The sequence below is a fragment of the Pelophylax lessonae genome (assembly GCF_965119305.1).
Source record: "Pelophylax lessonae genome assembly, chromosome: 1".
Classification (NCBI taxonomy): Eukaryota; Metazoa; Chordata; class Amphibia; order Anura; family Ranidae; genus Pelophylax; species Pelophylax lessonae.
The window spans coordinates 139,979,907-140,000,414 of record NC_138768.1 but is presented as its reverse complement, the minus strand read 5'-3'; the positions used below and the strand labels follow the sequence as shown (position 1 = coordinate 140,000,414).

Sequence of the window (20,508 nt, the reverse complement as noted above, 5' to 3'; positions counted from 1 at the left end):
TCAATGTTTCGAGTGTAACCCTGAGTGACATTTTATGGAACTTCAGTTGAGGAAAGCTGGTTTATTGAAAATGGCTGTTCTTTAAAGTCTTACAAATTTAATTAATATATAATAATGACTTAAAAAACCTATCAACATTTTTTACCTATCTTGCAGGACACGGAATGATGGACCTGATTAATATATCTGAACATGAGTCAACTCGCGGTATTTCTTTTCCACCGTCTATGGCACATATAGATATAAGCAAATCTGTCCAATTTGCTGAAGAACAATACAGGAAAATACGAGAGCAGCTGCCAAGAGGACCCAACTACTCTATGAGAAGTGAATTAAAAAGGCTGAAGAGTGTAATGGCTCAAGATCCTTTGTCCAGCTGGTCTCCAAAAGAGATAGCAGGTGCCGGATTCTTTCGCACAGGCCTAGAGAACAGTTGTCAGTGCTTCTGCTGTGGACTGGTACTCTGCAAACAGTCTTTATACTTTATCCCAATGGATAAGCACAGAAAATTTAACCCTGACTGTGAATTTGTTAAGGGCAATGATGTCAGGAATATATTAAAGTATGAAGTCCGTGTGCAGCTTAACACATGTCAGGCCAACCATGGGGAAGCTATGGAAGATGAGCAAACCAGGTTACAGACATTCTCTGGCTGGCCTGTCTACTCTTTAATAGAGCCCTCTTCTCTTTCACAAGCTGGGTTTTTCTTCACTGGTAATTGCTCCATAATTTTTTTTTGTATATTGATTTACAATATCGCATATATGATGACCCAGTACAGATGATGATTTTTTTCCCCATGTAAAATAACACAGGCACAAGAGACACAGTGCAGTGCTTCTCCTGTGGAGGATGTTTGGGAAACTGGGAAGATAATGATGATCCATGGAAAGAACATGCAAAATGGTTTTCGGAGTAAGTTATAGAGAAGTTGATAATTTATGTGAAACAATATATTTTTATTGAAGTATCAATATATTGCCATGCTTATAAGACCTAATGCCCTGTGATTTACAGAAAAGCTGCTTCCACCCATGTTTAATCACCAACTCAAAAATGTATAGAATCTAAATGTAGCACCCTCTAGTGTGTGCTACTAGTAGCGAGAGTAGGTCAACTATGTTCTAGCTCATGTTTAGTTTGTGAGTCTGTAATTGGGTCAGAGTTACTAGTGTTCAGGACTGGATGACTCATCCTGGCAGCTCTCTGGTGCCTCTGCCTGTTTCTAGAATGTTGGAGAACATTCTAGAAGATAGTGGGCAGAAGCTAGGAGAAATTGCCTTGAATATTTAGGGGCCCTTAGTCAATCCCCAGGAGTGGGCCTGACAGGGGACTAAGAAACTCTTGAATAGACATGGGTCATGCCAGTCAGGGAGTTGAGTGGAAGATGGAGAAGCAGTGCTGAGGAGAGTCTGTCAGTGGCCCTTAAAGGGACCTCTGCCGGGGAGGGGTTTTACCTCAGGCTGGAGCTCAGGAGACTGGCCTGCAAGGATCCAACCACAGGAGGCAGTTGGAGGGACCCTAAGCGGAGAGGCAGCAGGAGCAAGGAGAGACAGTGAGTAGATCAGCATGGTACAGGGACAGACAAGGGGAGAGACTGCCAGCTGTAGCAGTGCTCTCTTGAATACAGCAGTCTTTGTCCAACCTTGCCCTGTGGAATATCCATGTGTGTGTCAAAAAGGAAGACTGGGAAGAGAAAACAGCCAGGTGCTCTGGTGGCAGCCAGGTGGGCTAGCTTTTCTACAAGCAGTACAGCTGGGATCAGTGTCTACGAGGAAGCAGAAGATGGTGAGGGATGCCATTCACTCCACATGTGCTACTTTTTCAAGGGATGGCAAGTTCCTAGACTGTAATGGGCTGTTGCTGAGCAAGAGACTGTTAGTTCCTTCAGGAGTGACCCAACAGAAGCTGTACAAAGGGAACCAAGTTTGTGCAGGAGGAAGAAAGAGGAATCTGTAAATAGGGAGAAAGTTGTCCCTGGTTTTGTGTTGAACATCACCTACCCCATCCAAGTTATCTCTTAATAAAATAAAAAAAACAGCAAAACAAGCCAAATGACTGGTTTCTGAGTTTGAGTGCAAGAATGAAATGCTGTGTGACTGGCTGTATAGCAGTGGGGAACCCTGACATCAGCAACTCCTACAGTGGTAGTGCTACATAAAGACTAGAGTAGAGCTTTTCCCATAACCACCTATTATACAATACATTTAAAAATGTGAACATAAATAAACAAATCCACTGTATGTGCTTTATAAGCCCAATGTAATCTCTACATAAGTCACAGACCCAGCTTAGACTCTCTTTTGTATAAAATCAAATTGTAAATGTAATATTCTTAATAAATCCAGTGTTCAAAGTACAATTATTCACTAGCTATAACATTAAAAATTATATTTCCTAAGAATAAAATCTAAAATAATTTGTGAAAATGTCCTGTGTGCAAAGGAAAATTTCCCACAGTCTATTAATTGTAAGAACTCTTAAGACGATGCAAGTCTTCTAAAGAAAACAACAAATAGTGAACCGATTCCAACTATCCTATGTGTTCACTCCACCACAGTGAATTACAGGTGTGCCCTCACCTTCCTGGGTGGACCTCACAGTGGACACAAGGTCATAAACAGCTTTATATAAACCAGGGCTCACAGGTACATACCGCAATAGCTGCACTTGTTTCCTCTCCTTTTCTTCACCAGCATAGGTTAACACTCATAAAAATAAGAGGGCAAGCTTACAGTGAGGGAAAAAAGTATTTGATCCCCTGCTGATTTTGTACGTTTGCCCACTGACAAAGAAATGATCAGTCTATAATTTTAATGGTAGGTTTATTTTAACAGTGAGAGACAGAATAACAACAATAAAATCCAGAAAAACGCATTTAAAAAAAGTTATAAATTGATTTGCATTTTAATTTGTGAAAAAAGTATTTGACCTCTGTGCAAAACATGACTAAGTACTTGGTGGCAAAACTCTTGTTGGCAATCACAGAGGTCAGACGTTTACTGTAGTTGGCCACCAGGTTTTCACACATCTCAAGAGGGATTTTGTCCCACTTTTCTTTGCAGATCCTCCCCAAGTCATTAGGGTTTTGAGGTTGACGTTTAGTAACTTGAACCTTCAGCTTCCTCCACATATTTTCTGGGATTAGGGCCTGGAGACTGGCTAGGCCACTCCAGGACCTTAATGTGTTTCTTCTTGAGCCACTCCTTTGTTGCCTTGGCTGTGTGTTTTGGGTCATTATCATACTGGAATACCCATCCACGACCTATTTTCAACTCCCTGGCTGAGGTAAGGAGGATCTCACCCAAGATTTGAGGGTACATGGCCCCGTCCATCATCCCCTTCATGCAGTGAAGTTGTCCTGTCCCCTTAGCAGAAAAACGCCCCCAAAGAATAATGTTTCCACCTCCCTGTTTGATGGTGGGGATGGTGTTCTTGGAGTCATAGGCAGCATTCCTTCTCCTCCAACCACGGCGAGTTGAGTTGACACCAAACAGCTCAATTTTGGTCTCATCTGACTACAACACTTTTACCCAGTTCTCCTCTGAATCATTCAGATGTTCATTAGTAAACTTTAGACTGGCCTGTACATGTGATTTCTTGAGCAAGGGGATCTTGCGGGCACTGCAGGATTTCAGTCCTTTATGGCGTAGTGTGTTACCAATTGTTTTCTTGGTGACTATGGTCCCAGCTGCCTTGAGATCATTGACAAGATTCTCCGTGTAGTTCTGTGCTGATTCCTCACCGTTCTCATGATCATTGAAACTCCAGGAGGTGAGATCTTGTATGGAGACCTAGACCATTTCTGTGTTGCTTCCATTTGCGAATAATCGCATCAACTGTTGTCACCCTCTCACCATACTATTTGGTAATGGTCTTGTAGCCCATTCCAGCCTTGTGTAGGTCTACAATCTTGTCCCTGACATCCTTGGACAGCTCTTTGGTCTTGGCCATGGTGGAGAGATTGGAATCAGATTGATTGATTGCTTCTGTGGACAGGTGTCTTTTATACAGGTAACAAGCTGAGATTAGGAGCACTCCCTTTAAGAGAGTGCTCCAAATCTCAGTTCCTTACCTGTAAAGAAGACACCTGGGAGCCAGAGATCGTGTTGATTGATAGAGGATCCAATACTTATTTCACTCATTAAAATGCAAATCAATTTATTCTTCTTTTAAATACATTTTTTCTGGATATTTTGATGTTATTATGTCTCTCACTGTTAATATAAACCTACCATTAAAATTATAGACTGATCATTTCTTTGTCAGTGGTCAAATGTACAAAATCAGCAGGGGATCAAATACTTGTTTCCCTCACTGTACAGTGTAATATGCCACATATTTATTATAGAAATAAAAGGATCCACTTACATTGACATAAACAGACAGTAGCTTCACGTTGCAGAGTATTACTCCTGTCACTATTGGGGAATGCTTTTCAGGGAATCATTTTCTTTAGAAGACGTGCATCATCTTACAGTTCTCACAGTCTAAAAGATTTTTGGAAATGTTCCTTTTACACAAGACTTCCCATCACTAATTATTTGAGATTTTATTCTTAGAAAATATTACTTTTAATGTTATAGCCAGCGAATGAAGTAATTGTACTTTGAACACTGGACTTTATCACTTTGCTGGATTTATTAACGATATTATATTTATTATTTGATTTTATATTTAAGAGAGTCTAAGCTGGGTCTCTGACCTACTTAGAGTTCACATTGGATATATATAGCACATATATTTGTTTATCTGTGTTCACATTTTGGAATTTGTTTTATTTTTGTATAAAAGGCGGTTATGGGAAAAGTCTATCTATAATATATTATTATTATTAGCCCTCTTAGGAATTGTCATGCAGTGTGCCAAACTTCAATAATAGCGTTATCCAAAATTTGCCTAATAGTTTCCTTGAAACTTTACCTTAGCTTGAACATCATGAGGAGCATACAGGATATCAGCCTTACATAAAGGCAACTAGCATTGTAATAAGAACAGGGCAGCAACGGAAGCTATCATATTTTCCTGTTTTACATGTTTCCTCTATTTGTTAAAACATTTTTTTTTATTATTATATAAAGAACTTTGAATAACAAGGATGTACAAAATTAACAGTATGGGATTTATTTGCTAAAGTCAAATAGGCTGTCCACCTTTCAAAGGAATTTTCAGTTTGCAAGACTATCTTACTTTTAGCTTAGTAAATCTGGTGAAAATTCACTTTGCAAAGCATACCTAATCATGTGCAAATCATGTACAATACAAATTGTATTTTTGCTTGCACATGATCGAATGATAAAAGTCAGCAGAACTTTACCTTGCAAAGTAATCTGCTTTCTTGACTTTAGTAAATCAATGTGTGTGTTTAAAGGATAAGTTTACCTTTTGTAACATGTAACACCCACATTTAGGGTGTAACATGTAACATGTCACAAATCCACTGGCCCCCACACCCCCTGTCTCCCAGTTGTGACAGGCGTCAGAGGATCTTCTTCCCCCTCTCTCTGTCAGAATCTGCAAAGAACATGGCCGTACAGGGCTCCGGTCGTGCCATGCATTTCCAGAGTTCTGTGAATAGAGAACTACAAGGTCCGGCAGCCTTTGCAGCTGTCAGCTTGTAGTTCTCCATAAACTACCACGGTGGTGTTGAGCGCTGTGGTGGTTCATTGATGCTTCCTATTAGTGTGTAACTGCTTGGCTGTAGGATGTATGGCCAATAACATAGACTAATACCTGAAATTTAGCAAAAAAATACCAGACTGGCAAAAAACTGAAACTACACTGAACGAAGAGTGCGTTCCCTACGCACCATAAGCCATAGGTATTAAATACAACTTTTATTCATTCCTATAAAACATTGTCTGGACTGTATATATGTACAGTCCATATATACAATCCAGACTATGTTTTCTAGGAATGAATAAAAGTTATATTTCCTGACAGACTCCATGGCAGCATACGTATCGGGTTTGGCCCCGCCTCCAAACCTACCCATAGGACCTCACTCCCATAAATCTTTGCTCCTGTTCGCACACGTGTTCTTTTTTTGTCCTCCAAAGGATTACCTGATATCCTACCTGAAGATGGATTCCGGGTGATGGATGGCTCTACCAGTCGGGTATGGAGCTCTCCAATAAGCCCCAGCTGCTGCGGGGTATGGAGTAGGGGCGAAGATGTATGCAGCCTTGGCCAAAAAGCCCAGCTGCTGCGGGTGGCCGGTACCCTAAGAATGAGATAAGTCCGGTGTGTGCATCCATCCCTGGTGATCTGCGGTTCGTGAGTACAAAGTCCTCCATGGCAGCTATTTTGTTTATATTAGTGCTCATGCTAGTGCCTTTATGTCTTACCTGGTTTTCTCCTGCTTTCCCTGGTGGCTAGTGGTCCGGGGCCGGTCAGCGATTCACTTCCTGACCGGCCTCCGGTGCGCGCTACTGCGCATGTGCGGCGCCTCGGGAACGAGGCTTGGTTCTCGCGCATGCGCCGTGTAAGCACGGCGCATGCGCAGTAAGCTGGCGTCGGTGGCGATCGCTGATGACGTCACCAGGCGCCATATTTAAACCCCAGAGCTGTCAGCAGTGTTGTGTTTGTACACACTGCTGATACTGGGTGTTACACATACGAAAATCGATTCGTTTTGTGGTCGTTTTGCTGTGCGCTGCCGCTCTGCCTGCTAACCTTGGTTCCTGGTGAGTACTGGCCCCAGTTTGGGAGCAACCCCCCCCCCCCCCCCGCTTTGCTGGTTTTTCTGACATGCTGTCCGGCTCATTCTTGTAGGTCAGCATCAGAATGGAAGCTACTTTGCCCTCCGGTGGTCAGCCCGCCCCTAACAGGTATTTGGGGCTTCTTGGTGGGGTTGTGGGTTATAGGGGGTGGGGGTAGGAACTCAAGTGTTCCTAGCTTCCTGTCTGTTTTTTCTGTTTTTTCTCTTGTTTACAGCCCTCCTCGTTCAGAGACTAGGCACTCTTCTCAAAGAAGTGAAAGGCGCTCGAGCTCTCGCCACCGGCACTCTACAGGAAAGTCCCGTTCGGGCTCACATCATCGTAAAGCGTCTACTTCAGCCAGCCACGCACGGAGACCTGACAAAGCAGGTTGCAGGGGCTGTGGCGCTAGTGTCCCGGAGAGGAAGCTTTTCTGTGACAGATGTTTCTCCCAGGCTGCGGGAGAAAGGGATACTTCCGATCAACGCATTGAGGCTTTGGTCAAGAGAGTAGTAAAGGACTCTTTGGCAGAGATGGGTGTCAGTCGTTCTCAAGACACTGCAACGGCTTCCCCAAGCCCTTCCCCTGTAGCACTCCAGGTACAGGAAGATTTCGAGTCGGCCCACACAAGCCATCAGTCGATGCTCTTGTCAGGTAGCGACTCTGAAGATGAGGATCCCTGCCTGGGTTTTGAATATACCTTGGTGCCTTCCCTGGTTAAAGCGGTCAGAGAGACCTTAAATTGGGAAGAGTCAGCTGTTCCCCCTCCCAAGCAGAAGAAGTACTTTAAACAGCTCAATAAGGAGCGTGTTAATTTTCCCTTCCTGGGAGAGTTGGGTGAAATTATCTTGGAGGAGTGGAGAAAGGTGGAACGAAAGAATTCCTTAGTATCCAAGATGGCTAAACTTTACCCCTTCAAAGAGGATGATGTGAAACATCTTGAGTCTCCCCCTCTAGTTGACGCAGCAGTCATGAGACTGGTCAAGCACGTGACCCTTCCCTTACAGGATACGGTCTCATTTAAAGACCCGTTGGATGGATTCCGATTTGAAAAGAATCTACCTTACAGCAGGTATGGCCTGTAAGCCAGTCCTGGCTTTAGCCGCTCTATCCAAAGCCATGGAGTCTTGGGCTGATGTGGTAGACGAATCGGTCAGATCGGTGTCGGAGGAGGTGGCCAGAAGCGCTCCAATCCAGGAGCTTAGGCTGGGCGCGTCGTTCCTTGGGGAGGCTTCCATAGACCTGATCCGTCTATTGGCAAGGGTTATGCTGTCCTCGGTCACAGCTAAGAGAGCTCTTTGGCTCCGCCCTTGGGTTGCGGATCCGGCATCAAAGCAAGTTTGGTGCCGTATTCCCTTTGAGGGGTCCTCCCTTTTCGGGAATAAACTTGACGAGGCCATAACCCGGGCTACAGGCGGTAAGTCTGGGTTTCTTCCCCAGGATCGGCGCCAGTTCAACGTCAAGAAAGGACAGCCTACCAGAAAATTTGTTCCTGACCGGGCCAGGGAAGCTCGTTCTTATAGACCTGGTCGGGAGTTCAACCGGAACTGGAGATCCAGACAGTCTTCCAGGAAGACGACGAAGAATGTCTCCTCGGGGGACCGTGAGCCCACTAAGTCCTTTTGAAGGTGGGCCCGCTCAGACATGTCGGGTGGGTGCGCGTCTACGCTCCTTCCGGCATGTCTGGGCGGCTTCGATTCAGGACCCCTGGGCCGTCAGGACGGTGTCCTCAGGCCACAAGTGGGTCTTCAAGGAGAGGCCAGGTTCAAGGTTCCTGCCTACTGCCATACCATTCCTAGAAGAAAGGCGTCAGATTTTGTTTTCTTACGTCGAAGCTCTCATTGCTCAAGGGGCTGTCATCTCCGTTCCAGAGTCCGAGCGAGGCCAAGTAATATATTCTCCGCTCTTTCTGGTCCAAAAGAAGAACGGATCATGGAGACCAGTAATAGATTTGACCTTCTTGAACAAATTCATAAAAAAAGAAAGGTTCAAAATGGAGACCCTGTTGTCCATACAGCAGTCAGTCCAGCCGGCAGATTGGATGGTGTCCATCGACTTGAAAGACGCCTACTTTCATGTCCCTGTGGACGAAGATTTTCAAAGGTTTCTCCGGTTCGAAGTGGGAGGATTACATCTTCAGTTTATCTGTCTCCCATTCGGGCTCTCAACATCTCCACGGACCTTTTCAAAAATCTTATTGGCCGTGGTAGCCCTACTGAGATTGAAAGGTATCCGTCTTCACCACTATTTGGACGATCTCCTCCTGTTGTCCCAAGACAAAGACCAACTATTAGTTCATCTGGAGCAGGTCGTGTCCACTCTCCAGAAGTTTGGTTGGTTACTCAACAAGGAGAAGAGTCACCTGATTCCAACTCAGTCCCTGGTCTACTTGGGCGCTTTGTTCGACACAGAGAAGGCGACTATCTCTCTTCCAGAGGAAAAAATAGGGACACTTCGAGACAGGATTCGCTTTGCCCTCTCATCCTCTCATCTTCAGGCACGTCAATGCCTGAAGGTGATCGGGACTATGGTCGCAGTAGTCCCCATGGTGAAGTGGGCCCTGTGGAGGATGAGACCCTTTCAGAAGGGATTTCTTCAGCAATGGGATACGTGGCATCTGGATCAACGCATCTTCTTAACCCCTTCCATGAGAGCGAGTCTCCCCTGGTGGTTGTGCAGAGATCACCTGCTGAACTGCCACTCTCTGAGGCCAGCTCCGTGGGTAGTGGTTACCTCGGACGCCAGCAACATAGGCTGGGGTGCCCACTGTCTGTCGGAGGTGGCACAGGGCAGGTGGGAGTTTTCCACTCGAGGAATAGTATCCAACATACTAGAACTCCGAGCAGCATTCCAAGCTCTTCAGGCATTTTCTCACCTGACAAAAGACCAACCTGTCATGCTGCGTCTGGACAACACCTCAGCAGTGGCATACATCAGGAAGCAAGGGGGAACACGCAGCTGGTCCCTATTGAGGGAAGTGGAGCCGATTATGTCCTGGGCACAGAAAAATCTCTCGAATCTTTCAGCGGTTTATGTTCCAGGAGTCCAGAATGTCAAAGCAGACTTCTTGTCCAGGGTGGATCTGGACAACAACGAGTGGTCCCTTCACAAGGAAACGTTCGACTGGATCCTAACATTGGGGCTCTCTCCAGAGGTAGACCTCTTCGCCTCCCCCTGCAATCACAAACTGCCGAGGTACTACTCAAGATTCAGAGATCCACAAGCATCAGGGATAGATGCACTCTCGGATCAGTGGAGATTCCACAGGGCATACGCCTTCCCACCAATTCCGATTGTGTTACAGTTTCTTCGGAGACTCAGGTCGGAACCAGTGGAGGTAGTGGCGGTGATTCCCTTCTGGCCAAACAGGCCATGGTTTCCCCTTCTGACGCTACTCAGTGTCCGAGACCCAATCCCGCTACCCTTCAGACAGGATCTGTTGTCCCAGGGGTCTGTACTCCATCCGTGCCCAGACTGTCTACATCTCAGGGTCTGGATGTTGAGAGGAGGAGGTTACAGGATTTAGGCTGTCCAGAAACGGCAATCTCGACATTGCTTAGTGCTAGAAGAAGCTCAACGAACAGGGTTTATCAGAGAATCTGGGAAAAATTTTCTGCACAGTTGACTACAAGGCCTGATCCTCAATCTTCAATTAAGATCCAGGATGTATTGAGCTTTCTCCAATCAGGTCTGGACTTGCCTCTATCAGTGAGTTCGCTCAGAGTCCAGGTCTCGGCTATTTCCGCTTTTACAGGGATCTCCTGGGCCACTCATGCCCTAATTCGTCAGTTCTTCCAAGGGGCAGTGAGAATCAGACCTCAGAGAAAACCCAGGTTTCCCAAGTGGGATCTGCCACTAGTTCTGGATTTCCTGGCGGGTCAGATTCGAGACAGGTCTGATTCTTTGACCATAAGAGAGCTTACACTGATAACAGTGTTTCTGGTAGCTGTAACCTCAGCAAAAAGAGTGTCGGAAATTGGGTCCTTTGGGACACAAGAGCCTTTCTTAACATTTTTTCCTGACAGAGTGGTGCTCATTCCCATGCTGGATGCGAGACCAAAAAGGACTTCTGTCTTCCATGAAAACATAGAAACAGTTTTACCAACCTTTAGACAGGAAGAGGAAGAGTCTTTGGTTCATCCTCTGGATGTTGGAAAATGTATTAAGAAATATTTAGATGCCACTTCCTCTTTCAGAAAATCAGAACATCTTTTTGTTACCTTCTATGGAAAAAACAAAGGTTCAAGAGCCTCGACGAGATCCATTTCCTCCTGGATCATCCAGACCATCCAGTGGGCTTATAGGGCTAAGGGCTTGACCCCTCCAGCAGTAGTTACAGCTCATTCGACGCGGAGCATCTCTACCTCCTGGGCAGTATCCAGACATGTGGCTCCTGAAGTCATCTGCAGAGCAGCGTCGTGGTCCTCTATTAACACGTTCCTGTCCCATTACTGTGTTGAGCCAGCGGCTCTTTCGTCTGTGAATTTTGGTTTGCAAGTCCTGTCTGTTTGACAAAATGCATTAAACTTTTCTGTTCAGCACCTGCCCACCCTGTGTGTACGGCGAGTTATTTCCCGATACGTATGCTGCCATGGAGTCTGTCAGGAAAACGGAAAATTTATATCAAATACTTACCGTAATTTTCCTTTCCTGATGGACTCCATGGCAGCAGGAGTTCCCTCCCGGATTTCTGTGGAGGATAGTTACAGAACACGTGTGCTGAACAGGAGCAAAGATTTATGGGAGTGAGGTCCTATGGGTAGGTTTGGAGGCGGAGCCAAACCCGATACGTATGCTGCCATGGAGTCCATCAGGAAAGGAAAATTACGGTAAGTATTTGATATAAATTTTCCGTTTTTAATACCTATGGCTTATGGTGCGTAGGGAACGCACTCTTCGTTAAGTGTAGTTTCATGTATGCCAATAGCTTACACACAGAGTCTGCAGGAGCCCTGCATTACACCCACCATCTGCTGATCATGGGTGTAATGCTTTCCAGGCTCCCAATAAAAAATTATAATTCACATTTTTATAACGGCAAAAAGATGTGCATTTATTTGTTTTTGTTAATAGGTAAACTTATCCTTTTAATTCTACTGGTTCTATGATTTCAGAAATTATATTGTTTGGGGTGTCTTTACTTAATTAACTTTCAGGAGGGAATTCTGTATACCAAGTCTTCAGTAGCCCCATATGAGGAAGTCATGTCTGATATGGCTTATGTTGCAATTAAAGGTATAATGTCTATTTTTAATATGGAGTCACCCTTTAAATAAGGAAGGGCTTCAGTGCATAAGAGCTAGCGTGTACAAGACCAAAAACTGAAAAAGGCAAGATACACTTGAAAAGACTAGAATATCTGTCTGTTCATCACTAAGAACAGTGATGAATTCTAAACCACACACATGCAGTTCAAATAAAATGTGAATATTTTAGAAACATTTAGAAAAGGCCCTTATTGAGCAGTGGTAATTTGCATTTGGTATACTTTTTTTTCCAGTATAAAATCAATAGCAATGTAATGTTAAGGCATCCTAAATGCATTGTAAATGTATCATAAAAACATTTTAGGTTACAATCCATATGTCCTGAAAGCAATTATTTTGGTTGAATGTTGCTATATAAATAACTCAGTGGCGTCCTATATTATTAGGGGTCTCCAATGGTGAGGGCTCTGTCCTGAGTTTCCACTTCTGTATACCTGGCTCAGATAGAGGACTAGTCCTACTTGTTGGATTTCTTATTTTATATAATTGGAACTAAATAGGCAGGATAAAGAATCCCCTGCTACTCAAGGACAATTGTGACACTATATCAGGTGAATATTGCAACCCTGGTGTCCCTAAAAGATTAAAAGCCAGTAAATGATTAAGAAAGCACAGCCAATATATACTGGAATATCAGGGTTTGGTGAAGAGCAAACAGATAAATGTTTTTCAATCATGTATTTTTTATTAGGTGTTCATTTCTCCAGGGCCAAAAAACCAAGGACGAAATCGAGCAATACATGGCAAATTACTGTGGATTTGCTGAATTGACGGTAAATATAAACTAGTGCTGATAGCCTGCTTGGAGTGCTGGTGACTTTGGATCTTTGAGTGTGAGAACACTGGCCTTTTAAATATACATAATATTACCAAAAGTATTGGGCCGCCTGCCTTTACACTCACATGAACTTTAATGGCATCCCAAACTTAGTCCATAGGGTTCAATATTGAGTCGGCCCACCCTTTGCAGCATTAGCAGTTTCAACTCTTCTGGGAAGGCTCTCCACAAGGTTTAGGAGTGTGCATATGAGAATGTTTGACCATTCTTCACGAGCACATTTGTGAGATCAGGCACTGATGTTGGACAAGAAGACCTGGCTTGCCTTTTGCAATCTAATTCATCCCAAAGGTGTTCTATCAGGTTGAGGTCAGGACTCTGTGCAGACCATTAAAGCTCCTCCACCCCAAACTCACTCATCCATGTCTTTATGGACCTTGTTTGTGCACTGGTTCATAGTCATTAAAGCCAAAGTAATGCTGCTCTAGGTGAGTGACCGACCATCACATGTTGTGAACTGGAACCCAGGGTGATGCATAGCTCATTTGTGAGATTCAGTAACATGCACAAGTCCATGTAGCACCCTCCTATGTAGGTGCTAGAGAATGCATAGTTTTTGGGTTTCCATGCTTAAAAGAGTTGTAAAGGCAAAAGGTTTTTTATCTTAATGTATTCTATGCATTAAGATAGAAAAAGCCTTCTGTGTGCAGCAGCCCCCCTCAGCCCCCCTAATGCTTACCTGAGGTCCCTCTCTGTCTAGCAATGTCTACGTGTGTCTCAGCCAACCGAGATTCTCCTTTCTGATTGGCTGAGATACAGCAGCAGTGCTATTGGCTCCTGTTGCTGTCAATCAGTCAGCTAGCCAATCAGGGGAGAAAGGGAGCAGGGCCGGGTCACACAGATGGCAATAAACATCTGCCAGGAGTTCCAACATTCCCCTATTCTACAAAATATAATTATTTTTTTTTGTAGAATAGGGAAATGTTGGAACATCTATCAGATGTTTATTGCTGTCTGTGTGACTGATGTAAATTTAACCTTTCCATCTACACTCTATCCAAAACTTCCCGTCCTACACTCGATCTAAAAACTAGAAAAAATTTTGGCTTGACATACATCAACATGGTATAGAGCTAAATGGAACACAAGGGAGTGCCAGCTAAGTGCAGCATCAATGGGTTTATTTTGATTAAAAAGCCAAATGCAAACTGAAGAAATATAAAATCAAAGAGCTTATCTGCAGCCATGCCAAATTGGATGAAAGCCATTCACAGGAAGAGTCGCTTGTGACAGCAAACAGTGTAATTTCAGTGAGAAAACCAAGTCCAATGTTCCAGGAGGTTCCAGATAGAGCTGCAGATAAGGTCTTTGAGTGGCTTTTTAATCGTAATAAACCCATTGTTGATGTACTAAGATGGTGCCTCCTTGTGACTTTTTGGAATTTCAGAGTTTCGTTCCTAGCTCAGGTGGAGCTGCCTACTGAAGTACAACATGCTTCCTCTGGGATTTTTATAAACTCTTTATGAACATTTTATAAACTAACTATGCCACACAAGTGTATCTTCACATGTATCTAGAGGGGTAGAGGCTAACTTATGTGGATGGAGCATTAGCATTTGTTTGTGCCACAATTTCATTTGGTACAGTGCTAAATTTCTGCTCTCCCACATAGCATCCAGCAGACACTCCATCTCTATTTACCCTGTGGATGTGCATCAATCATGGTTGGTCCATTTTCTAAGGAATAAATACCAGCCTTATGGCTCTCTGTCTTTTTAATAATATTGGTAGTTACTGGGGTTGCCATAGGACACGTACCACCCTAGTAGAAATTCAGGCTTGAAGAGACTCTTAAGGATGGCCATAATTGTACCGATCTGATCAAACAATGCTTCAGATAATCAGACAATATGATCGAGTGTTTGATTATCGAAAATTAAGATATTTGCCAGCACACCACAGATCTTCAAGTTGAGTCCAAATGTTTTTTTTATTGAAGCATGATCATATCACAAACAAGAAAGTGCAACGTTTCAGAGGCCCTACGTGACTGAAAAATTGCATTTTCTTGTTTGTGATGTGATCATGCTTCAATAAAAAACATTTTGACTGAACTTGAAGATCCTTGGTGTGCTGGCAAATATCTTCATTGTGGCTTGTATGATTCAGTCTCCAGCTGGTGGTTACTACAGCACCTTGTACCCTATAGCTTTCTCCAGGAACATGTGCAATGCGAATATGGAATATTGCTTATGAATTATCGAAAAGACACATACTATGTTACCCATCATTTCTGTGCAAAACCATTAAATGTAATCAAAATCGGTTTGGACAGAAAATTTGATCGTAAAAACAGATTATTATGATCATTACGTGTATGGCGCATCAAACAATCTTTCTGTTCATATTTTTCTCCTGGACAGTAGGGATGGGTAAATGGTTCGGCCCAAGCTTGAGTTTGGGCCAAACATTGGCTTTTTGGCCGTTCAACGAATACCCGAATTATTGCTGCGTTCGACTGTTTGTTCAACCCCTTGAATGACCACAATGCACTGCACCACCGCACAGTGCATTGGAAGCCCTGATTGGCTGAAGCCATGATGGAGAAAGTAATGATGAATATCCAATCATGGCTCATTGCTCTTAGTCCCACCACACGCTATAAAAGTATTCTTTCAATAGTGGTCATTTGTACTGTGATATCGGCATGGAGATAGATAGAACAGGGCTCAGTGCTGCTAGAGAGTTAGCAGGGTCGGTGCAAGAATTTTTGACACCCTAGGCGAAACCTTATTTTGCCGCCCCCATTGGCTCCGCCCCTGACTCCACCCCTTTACCCTGCCCGTGAATATGGTAGAGGTGGCGGGGAAGGGAGATTTTTGCAGCGCCATTCCACATATTTCTTCAGAGAGGGGAGGAGGAGGAGGGGGAGGGGGGAAGTGGAGAGGAGGGGGGAGAGGGGAAGAGGAGGGGGGAAGAGGAGAGGAGGGGGGAAGAGGAGAGGAGTGGGGAAGAGGAGAGGAGGGGGAGAGGGAGGGGGGAAGGGAGAGGAGGGGGAGAGGAGGGGAGGGGGAGAGGAGGCGGAGGAGAAGGTTGGGGGAGAGGAGGAGGAGGAGTGGGGGGGAGAGAAGGAGGAGGAGGGAGAGGAGGAGAAGGGGGGGAGGAGGGGAAGACAGGAGGAGGAGGAGGGGGAGAGGAGAGGAGGGGGGGGGGAGGAGGAGGGGGAGAGGAGTGGGGGGAGAGAAGGAGGAGGAGGAGGGAGAGGAGGAGAAGGGGGGAGGAGGGGAAGACAGGAGGAGGAGGGGGGGAGAGGGGAGGGGGGAGAGGGAGGGAGGGAGGAGGAGGGGGGGAGAGAAGGAGGGGAGAGGAGGGGGGAAGGGAGAGGAGGGGGAGAGGAGAGGAGGCGGAGGAGAAGGTTGGGGGAGAGGAGGAGGAGAGGGGGAGAGAAGGAGGAGGAGGGAGAGGAGGAGAAGGGGGGGGGGGGGAGACAGGAGGAGGAGGGGGAGAGGAGAGGAGGGGGAGGGGGGGAGAGGAGGCGGAGGAGGGGGAGAGGAGTGGGGGGAGAGGAGGAGAAGGGGGAGGAGGGGAAGACAGGAGGAGGAGGGGGGGAAAGGGAGGGGAGAGGGAGGGGGGAGGGAGAGGAGGAGGGGGGGAGGAGGAGTGGGGGGGAGAGAAGAAGGAGGAGGAGGGAGAGGAGGAGGAGAAGGGGGGGAGGAGGGGAAGACATGAGGAGGAGGGGGGGAGGAGAGGGGGAGGGGTGAGAAGAGAAGGAAGGGGGAGGGGTGAGAAGAGAAGGAGGGGGGAGGGAAGAGGGGAGGAGAAGGGGGGATAACATCACACATCTGAGAGATCACACATATAAGTCATATAAATATATACACACACACTGTACAGTTCAGTTATAGAATTTCAATGTGTTTTTCACTGTTCACATACCACCAGGGCTCTGCTCTGCTGCCAATGGCTCTCTCTCCAGGCACAAGCCCTGCCTCGGGGCTACCACTAAGGAAAGTTAGGCAGCCTGCTCCTCCAGCTGTGTCTCACACACACCTCCAGGTACCGACCCCCGGAGCTCCACTGATCAGATACTCACATGTCTGATGCACGAGTCTGCTCTCTGCTGCTGGATAAAGGGGAGGGGAGAAGGACAGAGCAGAGCTGGTTGTGACCTGTCTGTCACTGATCATAGAGGCACGGGTAGCCTCTGTTCTGTCACTGTAAGTGTCAGGACTCGGAGACCGTGATGTCAGGTCGGTCCTTCAGTGCTGCCGCGGCGCCCCTTCACTAAGTGATGGTCCGGATTGGCTACACAGGTGGCGGCGGGACTTCGGGAGAGGCAGGCTGAGTAGGCAAATCAGTGGGCAGGCGCCCTAGGCAGCAGTGCGCTCTAGGCGTTCGCCTAACCTGCCTAGTGGTAGCGCCGGCTCTGAGAGTTAGTGTGCTATTCTGATTCTATTGTCAGTGTAGAATATCAGTTTAGTGTAAATCTAGTGATAGTTCATTCAGTGTGACTGTAGTAAGCTTTCATTTTTACTTTAGTGTCACTTTAGTGTGAATCTAGTGATAGTTTAGTCAGTGAGAGTGTAGTGACCATTCATTTTTACTTTAGTGTCCGTTAATTTTGCCAGGGCAGGTATACTTCATTATAGTTCAGTGCGTTATTGCATGTTTAAGGGAGTATATTTCTGTTCGTTACATGCCATTTAATGCAGTAAATTCCAGTGCGTTACGTTCCCTTTAACGCAGTATATTTCAGTGCATTACTGCACGTTCAACGCAGTATATTTCTGTCCATTAGTGCACGTTTTACCGCAGTATATTTCTGTGCCTTTGTGCACATTTAGCGCAGTACATTTCTGTGCGTCAGTGCATTTTATTGCAGTATATTGCAGTGTGTCTATGTATTAAGTACTCAGGTTAAAGTGCACCAAAGACCACTTTCCATTTATTAAAGTGCATCCACGTACACATTTCCACATCTTTATTACATTTTGTTAATAAGCACCCTGCCATCATGTCTGGGAGGCCAACAAAGAGAGGTAGACGTTCCCATGGCACTGTGAGGGGGGCCAACAGCGTATGTGTCCACAGGCAAAGGTGGACATAGTCGGTCCTCAGGCAGGGCATCATATCCTCTACTTAGTGATGTTGCCCGTGCTATCCAGCCACAGCATTCAGAGGAGGTGGTGGACTGGCTTACTAAACCATCCTCATCCTCCTCATCCTTCGTCACCCAAGCAGAGACTAGTGCGCAGTCCACTGCAGCTGCCAGAGTGGCTAAATCTGCCTCCTTGTTCACAGCTATTTTTGCCATAGCCCCAGCATCAGGCATGGAGGAGTCAGCTGAGTTATTTGAACACAGAGTCAGCCACTTGCTCCTTGACAATGCACAGCCATTACTTGATTCAGATGTTGGTTCTGAGGTACAAAAATTGGCAGTCATGTTCTCCCAGCCGCAGCGTATTGCCAAGTTGTCTCGTGTGGTAATTAGGATGGAGGAGATGATGATGAGGTCACTGACGTGACTTGGGTCCCGGGTGGGTCATAGGAGGAAAGTGAGGTTGAGGCACAACCCCAATGAGGCAGCCATAATGGAACAGTAGAAAGCAGCAACCCTATTCCATCACATTGTGGAGCTGTTATCTCCCGGCACCCTTCCCACAGCTCAGCTATCTGGGCTTTTTTAGCACATATGCAGCTGATCGCACTGTTGCAATTTGAAAAGTTTGTCATGGGTGGCAAAAACACCAGCCATTTGGGTACCACATGCTTGACAAGGCATTTACCTTCCAACACTCAGCCCATTGGCAATAGCACTTGAAAGCCACACAAAAGGGACGCAATTCTGTTCCTCCTCCTTACCCACCTCAGTGTACCCCTGCTTTACCTCATGACCTCTCAGCAGCCTCCACTGACAGGGATCATGGTATAGCGCAGGGTGTCCCAGGTTTTGCAGCACATCTGCCAGTAGCACACTATCAGCTATAAACTATAGCCGGAAAATTTCTCTGCCCCATATGCTGCAGTGAAAAAAAATAGTCACTGCCACCCACATGCCCAGCATCTAAATGCAAGCTTGTCAAATCTGCTAGCTTTACAACTTCTGCCTTTCCATCTGGTGGATTCTGCCTCCTTGCGTGAATTTGCAGAACGTGATGTACCACAATGGCAGGTTTCTAGTCGGTATTTCTTTTTATGTAAGGCCATTCCAGCTCTGTACCATCACATGGAAGGCTATGTTGTGGCATTGTTGGGCAAGGCAGTCAGCCCCTAAAGTTCACGTTACTGCTGACACCTGGTCCAGCAAGCATGGTCAGGGATGCTATATTTTGTTCACAGCACACTGGGTAACTCTGCTTGCATTTCGGAAGGATGTAGGACTGGGCTCAGTGCTGCAGCTTGTTTGTGTCACCATGTCTCCATACAGCTAGTGGTGATGATGCAAGGTTTTTCAGCTCTACTCCCTCCTCCTCCTCCTCTGCTCCTCCTCTGCTGAATTGTCCTACAAACCACAAGTACCCCTAAGTGTTCAAGGGTTCAAGGGGCTATTCAATGAGTCAGGCTAAAAGGTGCCATGCAGTGCTTCAGTCTGTGTGTCTAGGGGACAGGAACCACACCGTAGCAGAGTCTCTTGCAGCGCTGCAGAGCAGGCCCAGAGGTGGTTCATGCCGCGCCAGCAGGAGCCAGGAATGGTTGTGTGTGATAATGGCACAAACCTCCTGTCCGCCCTCAGACAGGGAAAGTTGCCTGGCATATGTCTTCAATTTTGTGGTGCAGCGTTTCCTAAATCGGTACCCAGGGATGGAAGATCTGCTAAAGAAGACCAGAAGAGTCTGTAACCATTTCAGGTGGCCCTACACAGCCAGTGCTCGGTTGGCTGAAATTCTGCGTGAATTCCATGTGCCCTGTAAACCGCCTGATTTGTGATATGCCCACCAAGTGGGATTTGACTTTGGCAATGCCAGCTAGGCTTTTTTTCTCCATGCCAATGACTTCTGATAAAGAATGCATGTACTGTACTGTCACCATTTGAGGAGGCCACAAGGATGGTGAGCCGTGACAATGCATGCATCAGACTCTGCGTGGCATTACAGATAGCGCACTCGAGGCAAAGCAGCGGGAAGTAGAGGAGGACTTCCTTTCCTCTCAAGGTCTGCTTTATGCAGACACCATTCTTCCTACACCACAGAACGCACAAGAGGAGAGGGAGGAGGAGGATTCTGGCAGTTTTGGAGGCATTGAAGCAGAAGGACTACGTCAACCCTCCAACGGATGGTTTTCCATCCCCTGATCCCTTGGGAGTAGTACGTGGCTGGGAGGAGGAAGTTCCAGATACTGTAATCCTCAGTGAACCCGAGGAGTCTTCTTCTCATTCCTCCGCAAACTTGCAGTGCATGGGTTCTCTCATGCTTTAAAGCCTGCGAACAGACCTAAGAATATCTGGCATCAAGGAGAAGGATCAATATTAGTTGGCAACCCTCCTTGGCCACCGTTACAAGGGGAACATTTTGGAAACTCATCCCGTCCCCACAGAGGGTGCAGAAGATGAAATCTCTTGAGGACACTTTAAAAAGGAGTTTATCTAATGCTTTTCCTGACTCTAGTAGGTTACAGTGTCATGGAAAACGTAGTTTTGAGGCTTTTGTTGGTCAAGAGAGGAGCGGTGGAGAAGAGGGCCGCCTAAGTGATGCATTTCACTATTTTTTTTTTTTTTAGTCCTCGCTGCCCAGGGCTCTAAGCTTCCACATCCCATCTGCAGCGTCTG

The 20,508-nt window shown here is 46.0% G+C and overlaps 1 protein-coding gene across 1 annotated transcript in view; it reads left to right on the top strand.

Moving 5' to 3' along the window:
- The first annotated feature begins 213 nt into the window (after positions 1–213).
- The window catches only part of LOC309555216 (baculoviral IAP repeat-containing protein 1-like), a 58,617-nt gene continuing 38,322 nt past the window's right edge, over positions 214–20,508 (top strand). Inside the window, exons 1-3 of the mRNA XM_082257095.1 lie at positions 214–714; positions 816–915; positions 12,657–12,738. Of these exons, the coding sequence (XP_082113221.1) occupies positions 228–714; positions 816–915; positions 12,657–12,738 (669 nt within the window). The 5' untranslated portion in view covers positions 214–227. The remainder of the gene's footprint in view (positions 715–815; positions 916–12,656; positions 12,739–20,508) is intronic.